We start from the raw sequence: 14,325 nt of genomic DNA, 5'->3' as shown, positions 1-14,325 counted from the left end.
TGGCTGGTTTCTGCAGCAGTCTTTGTCTTCTAAATTTTGAGCCAGGGAGGGTCAGTGCAATGCAGGGTGATGGAGGATCTAGCTTTCTGTGTTATGTGAGAAGCCAAATACTAGGCAGACTCCAGTGGCATGGAGTTCATGGTATAGAGTGGATGTATTCCAGCAAAATAACCAGTCAGTGAAGTCGATCCACTGCTTTCTACTGAGACAATTGTCATAACAGTCTCAGTAAGATTAGTGGGCAATCCAACAGCAAATGGGAAATCTGCCATGGTTTCATACCATGGATGGCTGTATTTAGACTGAAGTTTACTTATGTCTATCTGGAGTTCAGAATTCCTTCTGTGTCCTCAGAGGTATTGAAAGCAAGCAAGGAAGGAAGTACCCTCGTTTAGATCTAGAAATTGTATTGCACCAAATACTGTGATGAAAAGAACAAGATATTATCACATCCATGGAAACTAATGCACTTGCTTCGATAAACAGTCGGAAGATCAGAAGCACTCAGTGCTTATTACCCAAGCAGGACTTGCTGTAGACCCCCCCTACAATAACTCTTTACATTCAGCCTATGCATATCAAAGCCGTATCCACATGAATGGATGTTTGACAACAGCAAGATGAAAACAGTGTGGCGATGCAGTCAGGAAATGAATGAGCGTTTTTATCCCCCTTTTGCTTTCATGCAATTTGCTGCTGCTGCTGTTTTGTTGGGTTTTTTTTAATACATATGTTTGTGGGATAATCAGATATTATGGAGGCTTTCAGTTCACAAGACTGGTTCTTCCAAACAATAGCTGGGAGCACCAGGAATGCCAAGCATTCCAGACACACAAGCAGGGATGACTGATTACCTACCTTCTGGACTACTGGAGACTACTTAGACTACTTCTTCACAAGGACTGTTACACTAGTGTGGGTATCTGGTATAGTGACCTTTGCTGAGGTGCCTTGGTCTTTTGCTATGAGTAAATTAAAAGAATCCCTCGTAGAAAGGCAAGAATACAATATGGTCAACTGCACCCATTCAAAAATCATGAATGTGATTCCTCCCCCTCCACCCTACTCCCCCCGCCCCCCAATCCTTGAGATTAAGAAAGCTGGGATTCTTTTTTCTGGTTTTGAAACTTTGGAGGTCATGTTTCAAGCTTTCTTTTGCAACCAAAAAGGATGGAAATATACTTTTTTTGTTAAGTAATAGCTGACATTTTTATCTAATCACATGACTCCAGAAGCTAAAACTAAAGGGAAATACGTAGTATTGCAGGACTTCAAACAACAATGACAAGAGTTGGCAACATGAATTAATTCTAAAAGACATCAGCAACTCCAGGGGCTTCAGGTCACAATGCAATACCATGCAGAGATATCTTAGCTAGCTATGCATTACTTCTTTGCTAGCAGATACAGCTCAGTTTTGTGCAGTTGACTCAAGAACGCTTTATACTACCCTGCCATTATAAATGGGACTTAACATACAATACATATTATGTATATCTAATTGATGTGATATATGCTCTCTCTAGTCTCCTTTTCACTGCCAGGGCAGTGTAAAAATGGTCTCAGTAGAGTAAGAATCAGGCCAGAGGCACACAGCGGTGGCGAATCTGTGTTCTGGTATTTGTATGAATAGCTCTACTGCAGTAGATGTATCTATTCATTTGAATGAAGCAAGTGAGATTTGGCTCCAAGGTTTGCACTATGACTCAATATCACTGCATGGATACAGCCTTGTCCCATACAGATGAAACGACATATATATCCGTTTTCACCTTTGAGTTTTCTCACACAGTGGGGACTACTCTGCAAACTGAGGTGTGCTTGTCTTTAACAATGTAAGCAGTCCTGCTGGATTATGTAAGTACTTAAAGTTAAGTGTATGAATACACATTTGCTGGACTGGACCCCCTAACAGCTCTGATCTGTTGAAAGAAACAAACTTACCAGCAGAACGATTAAGTTTTAAGAAAAAACTAGTTCAGCAACATTTATAAAGGCCATGGAAAAATTTCAGTTTATATTAGGTTTAGGAAACTTCTTTTAATATGAAGAAACAAAGAACTGGATATAAACCACTTAACAATGTCTCGGTGCTAACTATACTCAGTAATATTGACCACATAGATTTCAAGCCCCAAAGGATAGGTTTCAAAGAAATCAGTACTCAGTTAACAGATAATAACTTTGTTATGGAAATCTAGATTTAATGGGCTATTCATTGTGTACCCTTTAAGCAACAACTAGTTATGAGTTATTTAAAATATACATATTTCTTAGACCTCAAGCTATACTAGAGACACATTCTTTTACCTAAGGAAAAAATATTGATATAAGATTAATTAACAGGCAGATGGGATTTATTTAAATATAATAACTAACTTATGAAATCTAAATTAAACGCATATGGGGGGAAACTTAATTTACCTTTAAAAATGGATGATCATGGGCCAAAAATGCCAGACTAATTCTCAGTGTTTCAGACAAAACCCTATACATTTTAGGGCCATGTTTTCAAAACACATTGTACTGATGCATGACTAGAATGAAAGAAAATGGTAACGTGCTGAAGCCCTCTAGATCAGTGGTTTTCAACCTGTGGTCTATGAACCCCCGGGGGTCCACAGACTGTCTAAAGGTTTTGCAAAAGATGACTATGATCAGTCAAAAGTACGTGAATACCTACACTTACAATTCCAAAGGGTCCGTACCTCCGTTTGAAATTTGTTAGGTTGAAAACCACTGCTCTAGATCCACGAGTGATCTGATCAGAGCTGTAACTGGGAGGCTCTGAGCCCTAGGTGGTGGTGGTGCACAGGGCAGCAGCTGCAGTTGCGCTGTCAGCAGTGGCATGACAGCTAGGAGAGCAGCAGCGGTGGCTATTATTTCTGTGCCTCCCTGCACCAAAAATCGACACCTGGGGCTGGTGCCCCAATTGCCTCTCCTTAGTTTCATTATTGAATCGGATCTGTTACTGCATTAGCTGTCTTATCCTGCACATATGGTGAAATCCCTTCTTGTGCAAAGGATTAGAACAAATTTCTATGTATCATGTAAATCCAAAATATACTGGAAATGCATCTTAAATGGTGCATAGTTTTTTGTCCTGACCTTTTTGCCAAAGAGGAAAGTTTTTCTATGCTGTAGACAATATTTTTTTGAAATATTTTAATTTAAATGAATATGAGTATTGACACTTAAGACCATTCATGTGCTAATATACTTGTATTTGGAATGTCACAAATTCACTCTCATTCAATGCACATTGCTTTGACTCCAGTGGACACACAAATTTATTTTTAACTTAAAAATCCATGGAAATTCCATGCAAACAAAGTTGGTTACTGTAATACGAAAACTAAGAACGCAAATGTCTGCAGGAAATTCACTGGTAGATCTCTCAGCACTACCACAACTCAGTCAATTTGGTCATAAATATATTTTAATGAAATACGAAGCAGTACAGGTTGCTGCATATATGCAAGCATTTTATATTGTGTTTTTTGCAACCATGAACCGCCAGCTTGTTCACGTAGTTTTCATTAATATAGAATTAATCTTTTTTATTATACTGAATATGCATAACTAACTACAGGCCTCCATGTGCACACATCATCTCCTATACAAGTTCTTTCTGACATATACTTAGAAGCACACTTGTATGATCTACGCTACCCTCACTAAAAGGGTACTAAAACACTGGGCCAGGTTACCCAGAGAGGTTGTGAAATCTCCACCCTTGGCTGGTATGATCTAGTTGGGGCTGGTCCTGCTTAAAGCAGGGTGTTGGACTAGATGACCTCCTGAGGTCCCTCCCAACCCTACTTTTTATGATTTCTATGATCTTCAAGCTTATGCAGCCTTATCATTTATATTCAGTTAACAAGCCTGAGTAGTTAGGCTGTACAGACATTTTGAAGCAAGGGGGACAAAAATCTCTTAACTGAAGTCGTTCAATAGTTGTTAAGATGTACTATACAAGTGGCTCTGAAAGATCTCTTAGCCTTGCCCACTCCCTGTTGTCACCTATTTGCCTAGCAAAAGGGGTGTGCTGTTCCAAACACTGGAAGGAACTGCAGGGCCTCTATTTCTTATGTTGTCACTGCAGCAGCAGCATGATTTGTTGTGTATTGCACATGAAAAGTATAGGAGGATTAGGCATAGCAGGGGCTTGCATTCAGAAGACCTGTTTGTGAATGGACAATTGTGTATGGAGAACGTCTCATATAAAAAACAGAGACTGCAAAAGTGAGAGTCAGTCATTTTAAATGTTTTTTTTTTTATATAGCAGGGAAGATATTTGCTCCTCAAATGACTAAACAGTGGGTCCAGACAGACTGCTACAGCCTGGTCAAGGAGCAAAGGAACTTGTGGAAGTGGAACAAATAGATCAATAAGCTACTGAGATGAGCCCTGATTAGGAAAGCATCTCTAAGCATGAAGGAACTCAAGCATGTATTTAAGTGCTTTCCTGAACTGGTGCCTTTGGTTAATTCGAAGCTCCTAGAGCATATAATAACTCATGATCACCTTTCAAAGAAGTGGCCATCGATGGGAGGAAACCATTCCAGGGTGATGGAGGTTGATGTTCGGTCTACGATCTGTGGGGCGATGGCAATGGGGGCCGGCTTCTTGGCAGGCTGCCAGCTCTGGTATACCAGGTCCAAGTAGCAGTGCATTCTTGCTACTTGATTGGGCGTGAAAGAGTTGGTGCAGTCATCATCTGAAAGCCAACAGAATGAGAGAGAGGGAGAGAGAATTATGAGCTGGTAAATGTGAGCTTCTGAGCTCCTTGCGGATGACAGGAAGGGCTCTCCCAGGGTTGAGGAGTTAATGGCCTGTGAACAAATTAGTGCAGTCATCACTTCTGGAGACAGGTGAAAGGAAACAGAAGTAAAAAAAGAATCCTTCCTTTTTCCTGTGTCTTGGGGCACACATGAAGATCCTGAAGATCACCCCAAGGTGGACAGTGATGCACAGAGGTCCAAAAGAATCCAGAAAGCCTGAGTGCAGCCTCTTTTGGTCAGAGTTGGATCTACACTTTGACTGGAAATGGAAAAGGTTTTCATTTAAAAGGAAATGTGGGAAAAGAAAGGAACAAAAGTACAGTTCAGTGTAAGGTTCTTTTTCCAAACCCTCCTCCCTTATCCCATCTCACACACTTCTCCAAACCAATTTGTGGAAAGTATTTTGGGTCCTCATCCTGGTCCTCAGTATCTTCCTGCTACAACCAGCTATGAGTTAAGGTTCAGGGAAAGAGATTGCCCTGTGGCAAGGACTTAGGATGTGGTACCAAGGACTTTTGATGGAGCAGTCACAGGGCCCAGGGGGAACACAGAGCCATCTGCACCAAGAAATGGAAGTTTCCTTTTCTTGTTTTGGTCTCCAAAGATTGGAGGTTTTCTTGGACTGCTTCCTGAACTATTAAGTCTAATAGGTTAAGGAACTAAGCAGTTTTGTTCTCAGAGACAGAAAAGGAGGGAGAACGTACTTGCCACCCCCTTAGATAGCCAGAAGGAAGCAAGGGACACTAAAGAGACAAGCATTTGCACAAACGTCAGCAATGTTAGCTCAGGCAGGAAGGCCATAAACCATATTTCACTACTGAACAGAGGGGACATCTATACATGTGCTTTAATGTACAGTAGCCTCTTCCAATGCACATTAAAGTGGCCTGGAGAAAACTGTGCTAATATGCAAATGTACAGTAGAATAGGCTACTATGCATTAAGCATCACTAAAAAAGTGTGCACTTTTGCTACTCTGCATTAGGGCAGCCTAATGTGCCTTTACGTAGTGCTTCACATTAGAGGTACCAAACAATGCACAGTAGCAAAAGCACATGAATGCACCTGTAGATGCGCCCAGAGAAAACTAAATGAGGTGCCCAATGTCACACAGAGCAGGGACTGAACCCAGAGCTCACCATTCCCAAGCTTGCACCTTAGCTTGTCAAAGGTCCTTTCCTCCATTCTGGTCCTTTTCCAGCAGACCCCAAAGAGAAATATTTCTCACTGTGTTCATGTAACATGCAGCTCAATAGGGCCTGAATCTTAGCAAGGGATTCTAGACACGACAGTGGTGCAAGTACCAGTGAGTTTTGCACAGCTCTGTCGTGAGAGTGGTGGGTTACTGAAGCTGGGTCAGTTGTTTGCTTATTTGAATATGTTGCCAGTTTGATATATTTTAAGGTTTAGTTATACATATTAGCAGGTGTTCTGATGCCTTCGGGTTTGAGCTCAAGCAGAATTGGACAGCATGAAAATGGTCTTAAAACTGAGTGAATTTACTGACTTGGTAGAATTCTCTCCACTCCTCCCACAAACGACAGCACAAGGAGGCTGCTCTGGTTGGAATCGGTGCTTAAATTGCAGTGCTGATCACTATTTTTTTTTGCTGAACCAAATGCAGGAGACTACCTAGGGATTGTGTACTTTCCAGTATGTCTCCTTGGCAAATTCCACAGAGTAACTAACTTCCCCTCATCAAGCACGACAATAAGATAGGCAGGTGCAGTTGATTTGAAAATATCCATTAAATCCCAGTGGCCAGCCCGAAGCTGCTGTTTACATGCAAGAAGCCACATTAATGTAGCGTCCTTGGATTTCCTCAATAATTATTGATGGTCCTGAGCATCCTGTAAAAGCCATAAATATTCCTCAAGGAAGCCCCAAAGTGCACAAAGGCCTCTAATAGCCATCATAAAGGAACAATAAAATATATACAGGAGAGCTTGGAGACAATGGCGCAGGGGGAAGATGACCTGCATTCTCTGCTGGAGCTTGCAGTCAGTCTAAATATCTGCATGGCCTGCTGTTTTGTGGGAGAAGAGCTTTAAACATTAAATTGGTGCTCAGATATCAGAGCTGGATGCAAGATGACAGATAAATACCTAAACAGACGGACTGACTTGTCAATATTACCTGTCTGGTTAAGTCCAAAGAGAGCAAAGAAGATATATTTGAGAGAGACAAGCAGATATTAATTGGAATGAAAGCAAGCAAGCAAGAATTTACAGCTGCATGACCTCAACCTAGATGTTTCAAAGGTATTTCTACAAAGATTTGATATCCTGATATAAATTTTATTCCACTGGGAACAACAAAAAAGCAAACAAACAGATTCATGCATGAGCTCTAGAGATGCCTATCGTGTTGCTTCACTTATTTTTTCAAGAATAAATAATAATTTCTGTCCCCAACACCAGCACATCTCTAGTTCCCACTAGTAGATAGATATCTCTTTGTTCTGCCTGTCGGTGTCATCTGTTGATAGAGTTAGCAAGGAAGGCTCTCTCCAGACAGAAGAAATCTCTGCACATCGAAACATTCGTTCCCCATTCCAAGGCTCTTGCCCTTGTCCACATCCCTGAAAATATTGATTGGAGGTGTGTTATTACCAAAAAAGTGGTAACTACATCCAGGTGTGAGACTGTTGTAGAAACTTAGTAGGTAGAATTGGTTTCCTACTATTGTGCTCACAAGAGGTGCACAACATGTGGTGAGGAGCTGGCTTGCTCTGTACAAATTTGTCCTTGAAACTACACCTTAAAAGAGGGGAAAATAAAAGAAAAAAATCAGCACTGCTTTAATTCACTGACATTCAAGGCTTAAATGTATTTTGGTTATAAAGCAAACTTCCCCTTTGCCCCAGGCCACTCACATGGCCCCTTGCATGAAAAATCTAGCCATGGCAGGAGTAGAAATATACCTGAAAGCAACTGTAAGTAAAATAGTTCACTCATTAGTTGCATCTTCTCTTTGTGGAGTAAAGGAGTCTTGCCATCAGGACTTAGAACCCCATGAAAAGGGGACCGCTGACCAAGGCATCGAACACTATCCCCTTCATCAAGCAACCTGGGCTTCTTCGTTTGCCCTTAAACTTCCAGCAGGCAGGGGCAGCGATCCCATCCCCCATGCCCACGTGTTATTGGAGGGAGAGGCACTCGGAGAGCTCAGCATTCCTTCCTAGCGCTAAACTGAAACGTCAGCACGGAGCACCAGCCCACGTGTGTACTACAGATTTCTGCCAGCACAGCTTTGTCAGCCAGCAGTGTGGAGAAGTATGTTCCCTGTCTGATGTACCTGTGCTGGCAGAACCCCCTTTAATAGATTGACAAACTGTGCTTTGCTGGAATAACTTGATTCACTTCTTGGCTGTGGTTTTACTGCCTTGTTATTGTAGACCTAGGAGTGCTTTGTAAGGATGCTATACCAGGACTACTTAACTAGGAGAGCACTCCAAATGTAGACATAATACCAGTCATGAGACACAGATCTGAACCCTTGACAGCACGATGCAGAGACAGGAGGGATGGAAACAGAGCCAGCCCAAACCACGCAAATGATATTATAGCAGACAACAAAGAGTATGATCAGGCACATCCAAGCATGTGGCTGGCACAAGTCTCCAGCCTACATTTATCACTTTGGTAAGGGAGGAGAGACATAACTGCCAAAGCTGATCGTTTCAAAGGAGATCCCAGAGGTCAGGCGCTCGGATCCCATTGACATTAACGGGGATCAGGGCGCCTAACTAGCTTCAGTACCTTGCTTAATCCCAGCCTCAGTTTGTCAGAGTTGAGCCCTGACCACCATATGTTTGGATGAAAAGTATCATGGGAACGTCAATGACAATGCCCGGTCACAGCAACAATAGAACATCCCATCTGAAATAAGCCATTTACAATCTAGTCTCCCATGACTCCACCCCTAAGTCTATTTATTACACAGCATCCTTCTTCTCCCCACTCCCGGAAAAGTAGGAAAAGCCCGAATACCTGCATAGCTCATGAAGTTGCTGTATGGTGTGTTTAGGAAACTGCGAAAACCACATGTGTCATTGCCAGGCCCAGGGTCCCCACACAGCTTCTGCTTTGGAGCTGGGTTGGTATCACTGCAGAGGTCTCCCGTCTCAAACGAGGGCTCGGTTTCCATGCAGGGGTCACTGCAGGATAGGATCTCGGAGATTCCCCGGAAGACGTGGTAGAGCCCCAGGCTGTGCCCAATTTCATGGATCATTGTATGTGTGTGGCCGGGGATGCCATAAAAGGATGGATTCAGCACAATACCACCTGGGGGAGAAGGAGAAAAGGATGGATTCAGCACAATACCACCTGGGGGAGAAGGAGAAAAGGATGGATTCAGCACAATACCACCTGGGGGGAAAGGAGGGGCACTGCATTTATCTTACTTGATTGGAGCATCAGGGGGTAAGGAGGTGGAGAACATTTATAGGTCTAAGTCTTACTGTTCATCACACCATTATGGTACTGAGCGGGGAACCGAGACTGCTCTGCCCAGAACAGAAGACAGTCAGCTTTTTGCAGGCTTGACACCAAAAAAATCATGTAAAAATGCTGTATCTACAAGAGCTTAAAGAGTTAAAGATAATGTACAATGGGGCCCACATGACTATGGTTTGCTATGGTACTGGAAGGTTGAGGAAGCCAGGGACAAACCCTGTAGTCCTGATTCAACGTTCATGGATGTCAAAAGGAATATTTCCATTTGTTTAGTAGGCTTTGAATCAGGCTTTTGCGTTATTTGGACAAAATTCCTGTTAAAATCAATAAACTCTTCCCAGCTTACATCAAACCTGGGTATAGTCCAGAGCATTTGGATACAATGCTCCTTCATGACAGAATGTAAACAGTATATACACTGTACTTTATTTACATGGGACAAAGTCATATATAACAAAACCCTACTAACTCACAGAACAGTTGAAGAGGTATGTTGCATATTGGAGATATCTGCAAATTAATAAGTGGACAAAGAAAACTGAAGCTATGTTCTAATTCAAAGGGAGAAATTTTAAAATCAGTTTTGAAAATCTATACTTAAAGATACTTTGTTCACTTGCTATCCAAGTGTGGTTTAATGCGAACTGTTTGTGGTATTACTTCACAGTACACTAGTAAATATGCAGGAGTCTAATTTGTAAAAAAACAATATGACATCTTACTAATGTGATAGCTTATTAGACTAACTTCATTGTTAAATGTTTGCAAAGTAGTAAACGTGATTTTTTGGTGTGTGAATTATGGAATAGATAAGCAAATGGCAAATTAGCAAGGTTCTGCAGTACATTGAATTAATAATGAGAATGATATGTTTAGCTGAGCCACAGCTCTGTTTGGATTTAGTGCTCTGTTCCATACTTGCTTTATTTAGCACATTAAACTCAACTTTTTTTATAAGGCTTTTAGTTTAAAGTGTTTACCTACATTGCCTATTAAGATTAGGAAAACCCATATTAAAAAGAATAATGGTAAAATAAATCTTGGATGTAATGCCTAGCTAATTTAGTGAGAGAGATGAGAGAAATGGCATGCAGGAGGAATTTTATCAGTGGCTGCAATACAGTGAAGACGAGATCGTTAAATTATGATGCATCACAGATCCAATCCACCGTCATCTTTTTGGTGACTCTTGTTGCAACAGTAAAGGGGTATGAGCAGGGCCATGAACACGTGAAAGATTGCCTGTGTGTGTGTGTTGGGGAGAGGAGTCATACCCATTCTTATGTATATTTTATGTAAGTGTGTGAGCAATGCAGTGAGGAACATCTTTGCCGGTGTCGAAAACCAGCATAAAGCTCTCTGACCTGTTTTATCCCCCTAGGAAGCAGCACCAGGAACCTGCACAATCATTTCAAGCCACAGAACTGGTCCCTGCTCCAGCCCTGTATGGGTCAAATTGAGGAAATGTGGATCTGTTTTTATGTGGATTCTCTGATCCTAGTGTGCTGGTCCTTTCTTTAGGAGGATGACATGACTGCCACCTCCCTATCCTTCCTGCACAGCATCTGCACAGATGACCAGGTGTTTGACCTCTATGTAGGTGGAATGAATTGCTCCAAGACAGAACCTCTGTTAAGTATTTTGCGATGGCCCATTACAAAAGGATGCTCTTTTGGGTTTATTGTCTAGTGCTGGAAATCTTGGCACCAGCCTGAAATAGGAGAGGCAATTACAACAAAGGTTGGCTAAACAATATTGGCACTGGACTGTATTGGGTTGTATGGGCAGGGCTGTTTTATTTTCGCCTTTGTTTAAGACGTATATTTTTCACAGATGTCAAGAGTCTAACTCAATTGAAGTTTTCCAGAAAAGATAACTGCCTCACCCAGATAATTTATATTCCAGTGCTTAGATCTGGACTACAGCACATATTTCATATTTTTTTATTAAACACATATTGGATTTACGGAAGAAAGAAGAAAGAAAAGATTCAAAATGAATTCTCACAGATCAACCATAGGACTGGGGTGGCTGTTCTAGCACAATATTTTTTCTTTCTTTTTTCCTCATTGTGAGTCAACCTGAAATGGCTAGTTAAAGGTTTTCTACTCAGCTTTTGCTCTGGTCAACCTGTTCTGTCAATAAACAGCTTTGTTAGGAGATCCTGCTGATGATTAGCTATAATTATAAGATAGAACAACTGATACAAACTTCAAAAGGAGTCCCATCACCTCTCTTTCACTACAGAAAGCCCTCCAAGGATTATTTCCTGAGCTGAGTAAAGAGTTCACTAATTCTCTGTCTCTTTTCACAGTTACGTGAAGGATAGGTAAAGGTAGGTAGCCACATTAATCTGAAGCCAGGCAGGAGGCAGGACCAGGTGGCACCTTAGAGACTAACTTGTTCAGAAAGGCATAAGCTTTTGTAGGTGACAGGCTACTTAGATGATATGAAGAAGAGATGTAGGACTATTAATTTTTGTAGAGCTGGGTATTTTTCCAGTCCCATTTTATCTCAGCAGGAGTCAGTGTTTCCATAGACTCATAGAAAAGTAGGGCTGGAAGAGACTTTGGAAGTCGCTTAGTCCAACCCTCTGCCTGAGGCAGGATCGTCCCTGTCCGAACTATCCCATAAAAAATCCTTTTCCAACGTATTACCCAAAACTACAGAAATCAACTCTGTCACACAACTACAAGGCACAGCATCCTAACCTGGCACAGGTAAAGCAGAAGAACAATGGTAGTCAGTGTCCTGGTGCTGCAGGGGTTGTTGCAATATGCTCAGGAGATCCAAGGAAGAGGTCCATGGCCCCCACTACAGAGGAAAGCAAAAACCCCGCAGTCTGTACCAACCTGATTACGGGATAACATTTCTTCCTGACCCTAAATGTTGCAAATGGTCTGGCCCAGAGCAAAGGGACAAGAGATCTCTTTTTAAAAAAATGCTTCCAATTAGATGTAAATAAATGACAATCAAAACTTCCAAAGGAGCCTCATCACCTCTTTCCCTGTATAGGAGTGAGCTGCTGTAGGGAATGTAGTAGGATTGTTAACTGTGGAGCATTCACCGCTATCATGCCCCAGTTGCTTTTAGCAGTGGTCAATAAAAGAAAACATTGTAGAGATACAGGAGTATAAGAAACCTCTAGTTTCCAGCACTGTTTTACAAGACTCATGTAGGGGAGGGGGTCCACAAATTTTGCTGATGAGAAACACACATCTAAGAAAAGCAAAACTTCCCATGGCTATGAGTAATATTGGAAGGTCTTGAAGGTAACGTTCTACAAGCCAGCAGTTAGGGACGACCACTATGGGAAATGGTGCAGGTCCTGGGAGAACTTTTTGTTGTACACAAATGCCAGAAGTCTTCACCAGCAACAGCTGCAGTGATGAATTCTGTATAAAATACCAGCTAACTGTGGAGGGGCCCCTGGCTTCAGTGCACTGGCCTGACTAGAAATGGTGTCTGGCCAATGCACTGACGGCCAACAGGAGTCATATGCAGTCCAAGGGACAAAGATGTTCCTAGTGATACCGAAAAAATTACTGGATGCCTGGTTTATGGCTCCTGTTACATAATCAGGATTAAACCAATCACCAGATTTGGAGTCAGGAAGAAATTATCCTTCAGGCCAGATTGGCAAAGGCCTTTTTTCTGCCTCTGTAATCCTCTAGGTAGAATACATGTCAGATTTTCTGCCATTTCACCAGGCTGAAACATAAGCAGTACCTGGTACCTCCCTGGCTCTTTTTCTGAGGCACAGTGCAGTTTCTGAAGTTTTTAGCCTTTTGTACAAAAGGTCTTACAATTGTTTTAAGATTTCCAGGGTGTTTTGTTGCTTTCTGGTGTGCAAGGGAGGGGAGAGAGAATGTTTCTGTGGACCAGGCTGGGCTAAACAGCTACTATATGTTTGTAGGGGACTAGGTTCAATGAACTAGTAGTCCCATCCTGCCCTGTGTTCCTATGACTGAAAGGAAATGATAACATATTGGTTTCTGTGTATTGTGTCTTTGAACATAGAAAAGCTTCCCAGAGGGCTTCAGAGCCAGTGGCAAGGTTGCAATTTTGTGCTTCAGTTCACATGCAGAATGCTAGTGAGTAATCCACACCATACACTGTATCTCATACAGACTGCATATTTTGCCATTTCTTTGTTGTTTTGCTTCATCTGAAAACAGTTTGGGCTCAAATAAGATATGGATTGAGACAACTACTCCCAAACACTGAATGCAATATAAACCACACGTTATTTTGGGTCTAGAAAAGTCTGGATCCCAATTCTAATTTCCCTTATTATTATTCACATATTTTGCCTGCTGCTTCTGACTGCTACTGGATGCAGGAAGGTCTGGAAAACACAAGAAACCTTGTCCTTATAAGATCTGCAGTCTAGTTTTGCAGTTATTGGGGGGGGTTCCTATTGTTTAGAAAAGTGCATCCAGACTCTTTGGGTACATAATGAACTAAGACCTCTTCATCTGTGGAAGCTTATTAATAAGGAACAGAGCTACTCTGGCATGGTGGGTGTCCAGGCAATGACTCATCTGGTAGGTTGTTCTGCTTCCTTTGGATACCCAGGGTTATAGCAGCTATATTCAGCAAGCTAAGCTATGAAACATACAGGCCAACCTGCAGGACAGCAAATTCTTTCCAGTTCCACTCAAATGAACATGAGAAAAACAGGGCTCTTTCAGCTTGGTTTTTTGCACATTGAGAACAACAACAACAAATCTGCATTATATGTTGTGAGGAAAAGTAATAGAAAGAATTCTAGGTAATGGGCTAAGGTTAATAACATAATGGCCCAAAGTTAATAATTCAGAGCTGTCCAACCTTCGCCCCTTGCCATTCTTCTCCCACCTCCTTTGCGAAGTGCTCCCATGGAGCTGATGCCCTGTAAAGTAGCTTCACTTAATAGGTGAAATATTTTCAGCCTGACATCATCTAGAAATACCATAATATGCTTTGGGTTTATCATCTAATATTTTCCTGGTTGTGAGCCAGTATCTGGGAATCGTGGATTTTCTTTTTCCCCTGACTATGTAAGACTATTAGTGGAATGATAAGACACCAGAACAGAGCTT

At 41.8% G+C, this 14,325-nt stretch overlaps 1 protein-coding gene across 1 annotated transcript in view; it reads right to left on the bottom strand.

The window, feature by feature from the left end:
* Nucleotides 1-14,325, bottom strand: part of PAPPA (pappalysin 1) — a 322,351-nt gene that overhangs the window by 201,026 nt on the left and 107,000 nt on the right. Inside the window, exons 4-5 of the mRNA XM_019510512.1 lie at nt 8,777-9,070; nt 4,528-4,720 (exon numbers count right to left, since the gene is read on the bottom strand). Of these exons, the coding sequence (XP_019366057.1) occupies nt 4,528-4,720; nt 8,777-9,070 (487 nt within the window). The remainder of the gene's footprint in view (nt 1-4,527; nt 4,721-8,776; nt 9,071-14,325) is intronic.

The sequence above is a fragment of the Gavialis gangeticus genome, unplaced genomic scaffold, assembly GCF_001723915.1.
Source record: "Gavialis gangeticus isolate Ggan-Ray unplaced genomic scaffold, GavGan_comp1, whole genome shotgun sequence".
Classification (NCBI taxonomy): Eukaryota; Metazoa; Chordata; order Crocodylia; family Gavialidae; genus Gavialis; species Gavialis gangeticus.
This window is presented reverse-complemented; position numbering and strand designations above follow the sequence as displayed.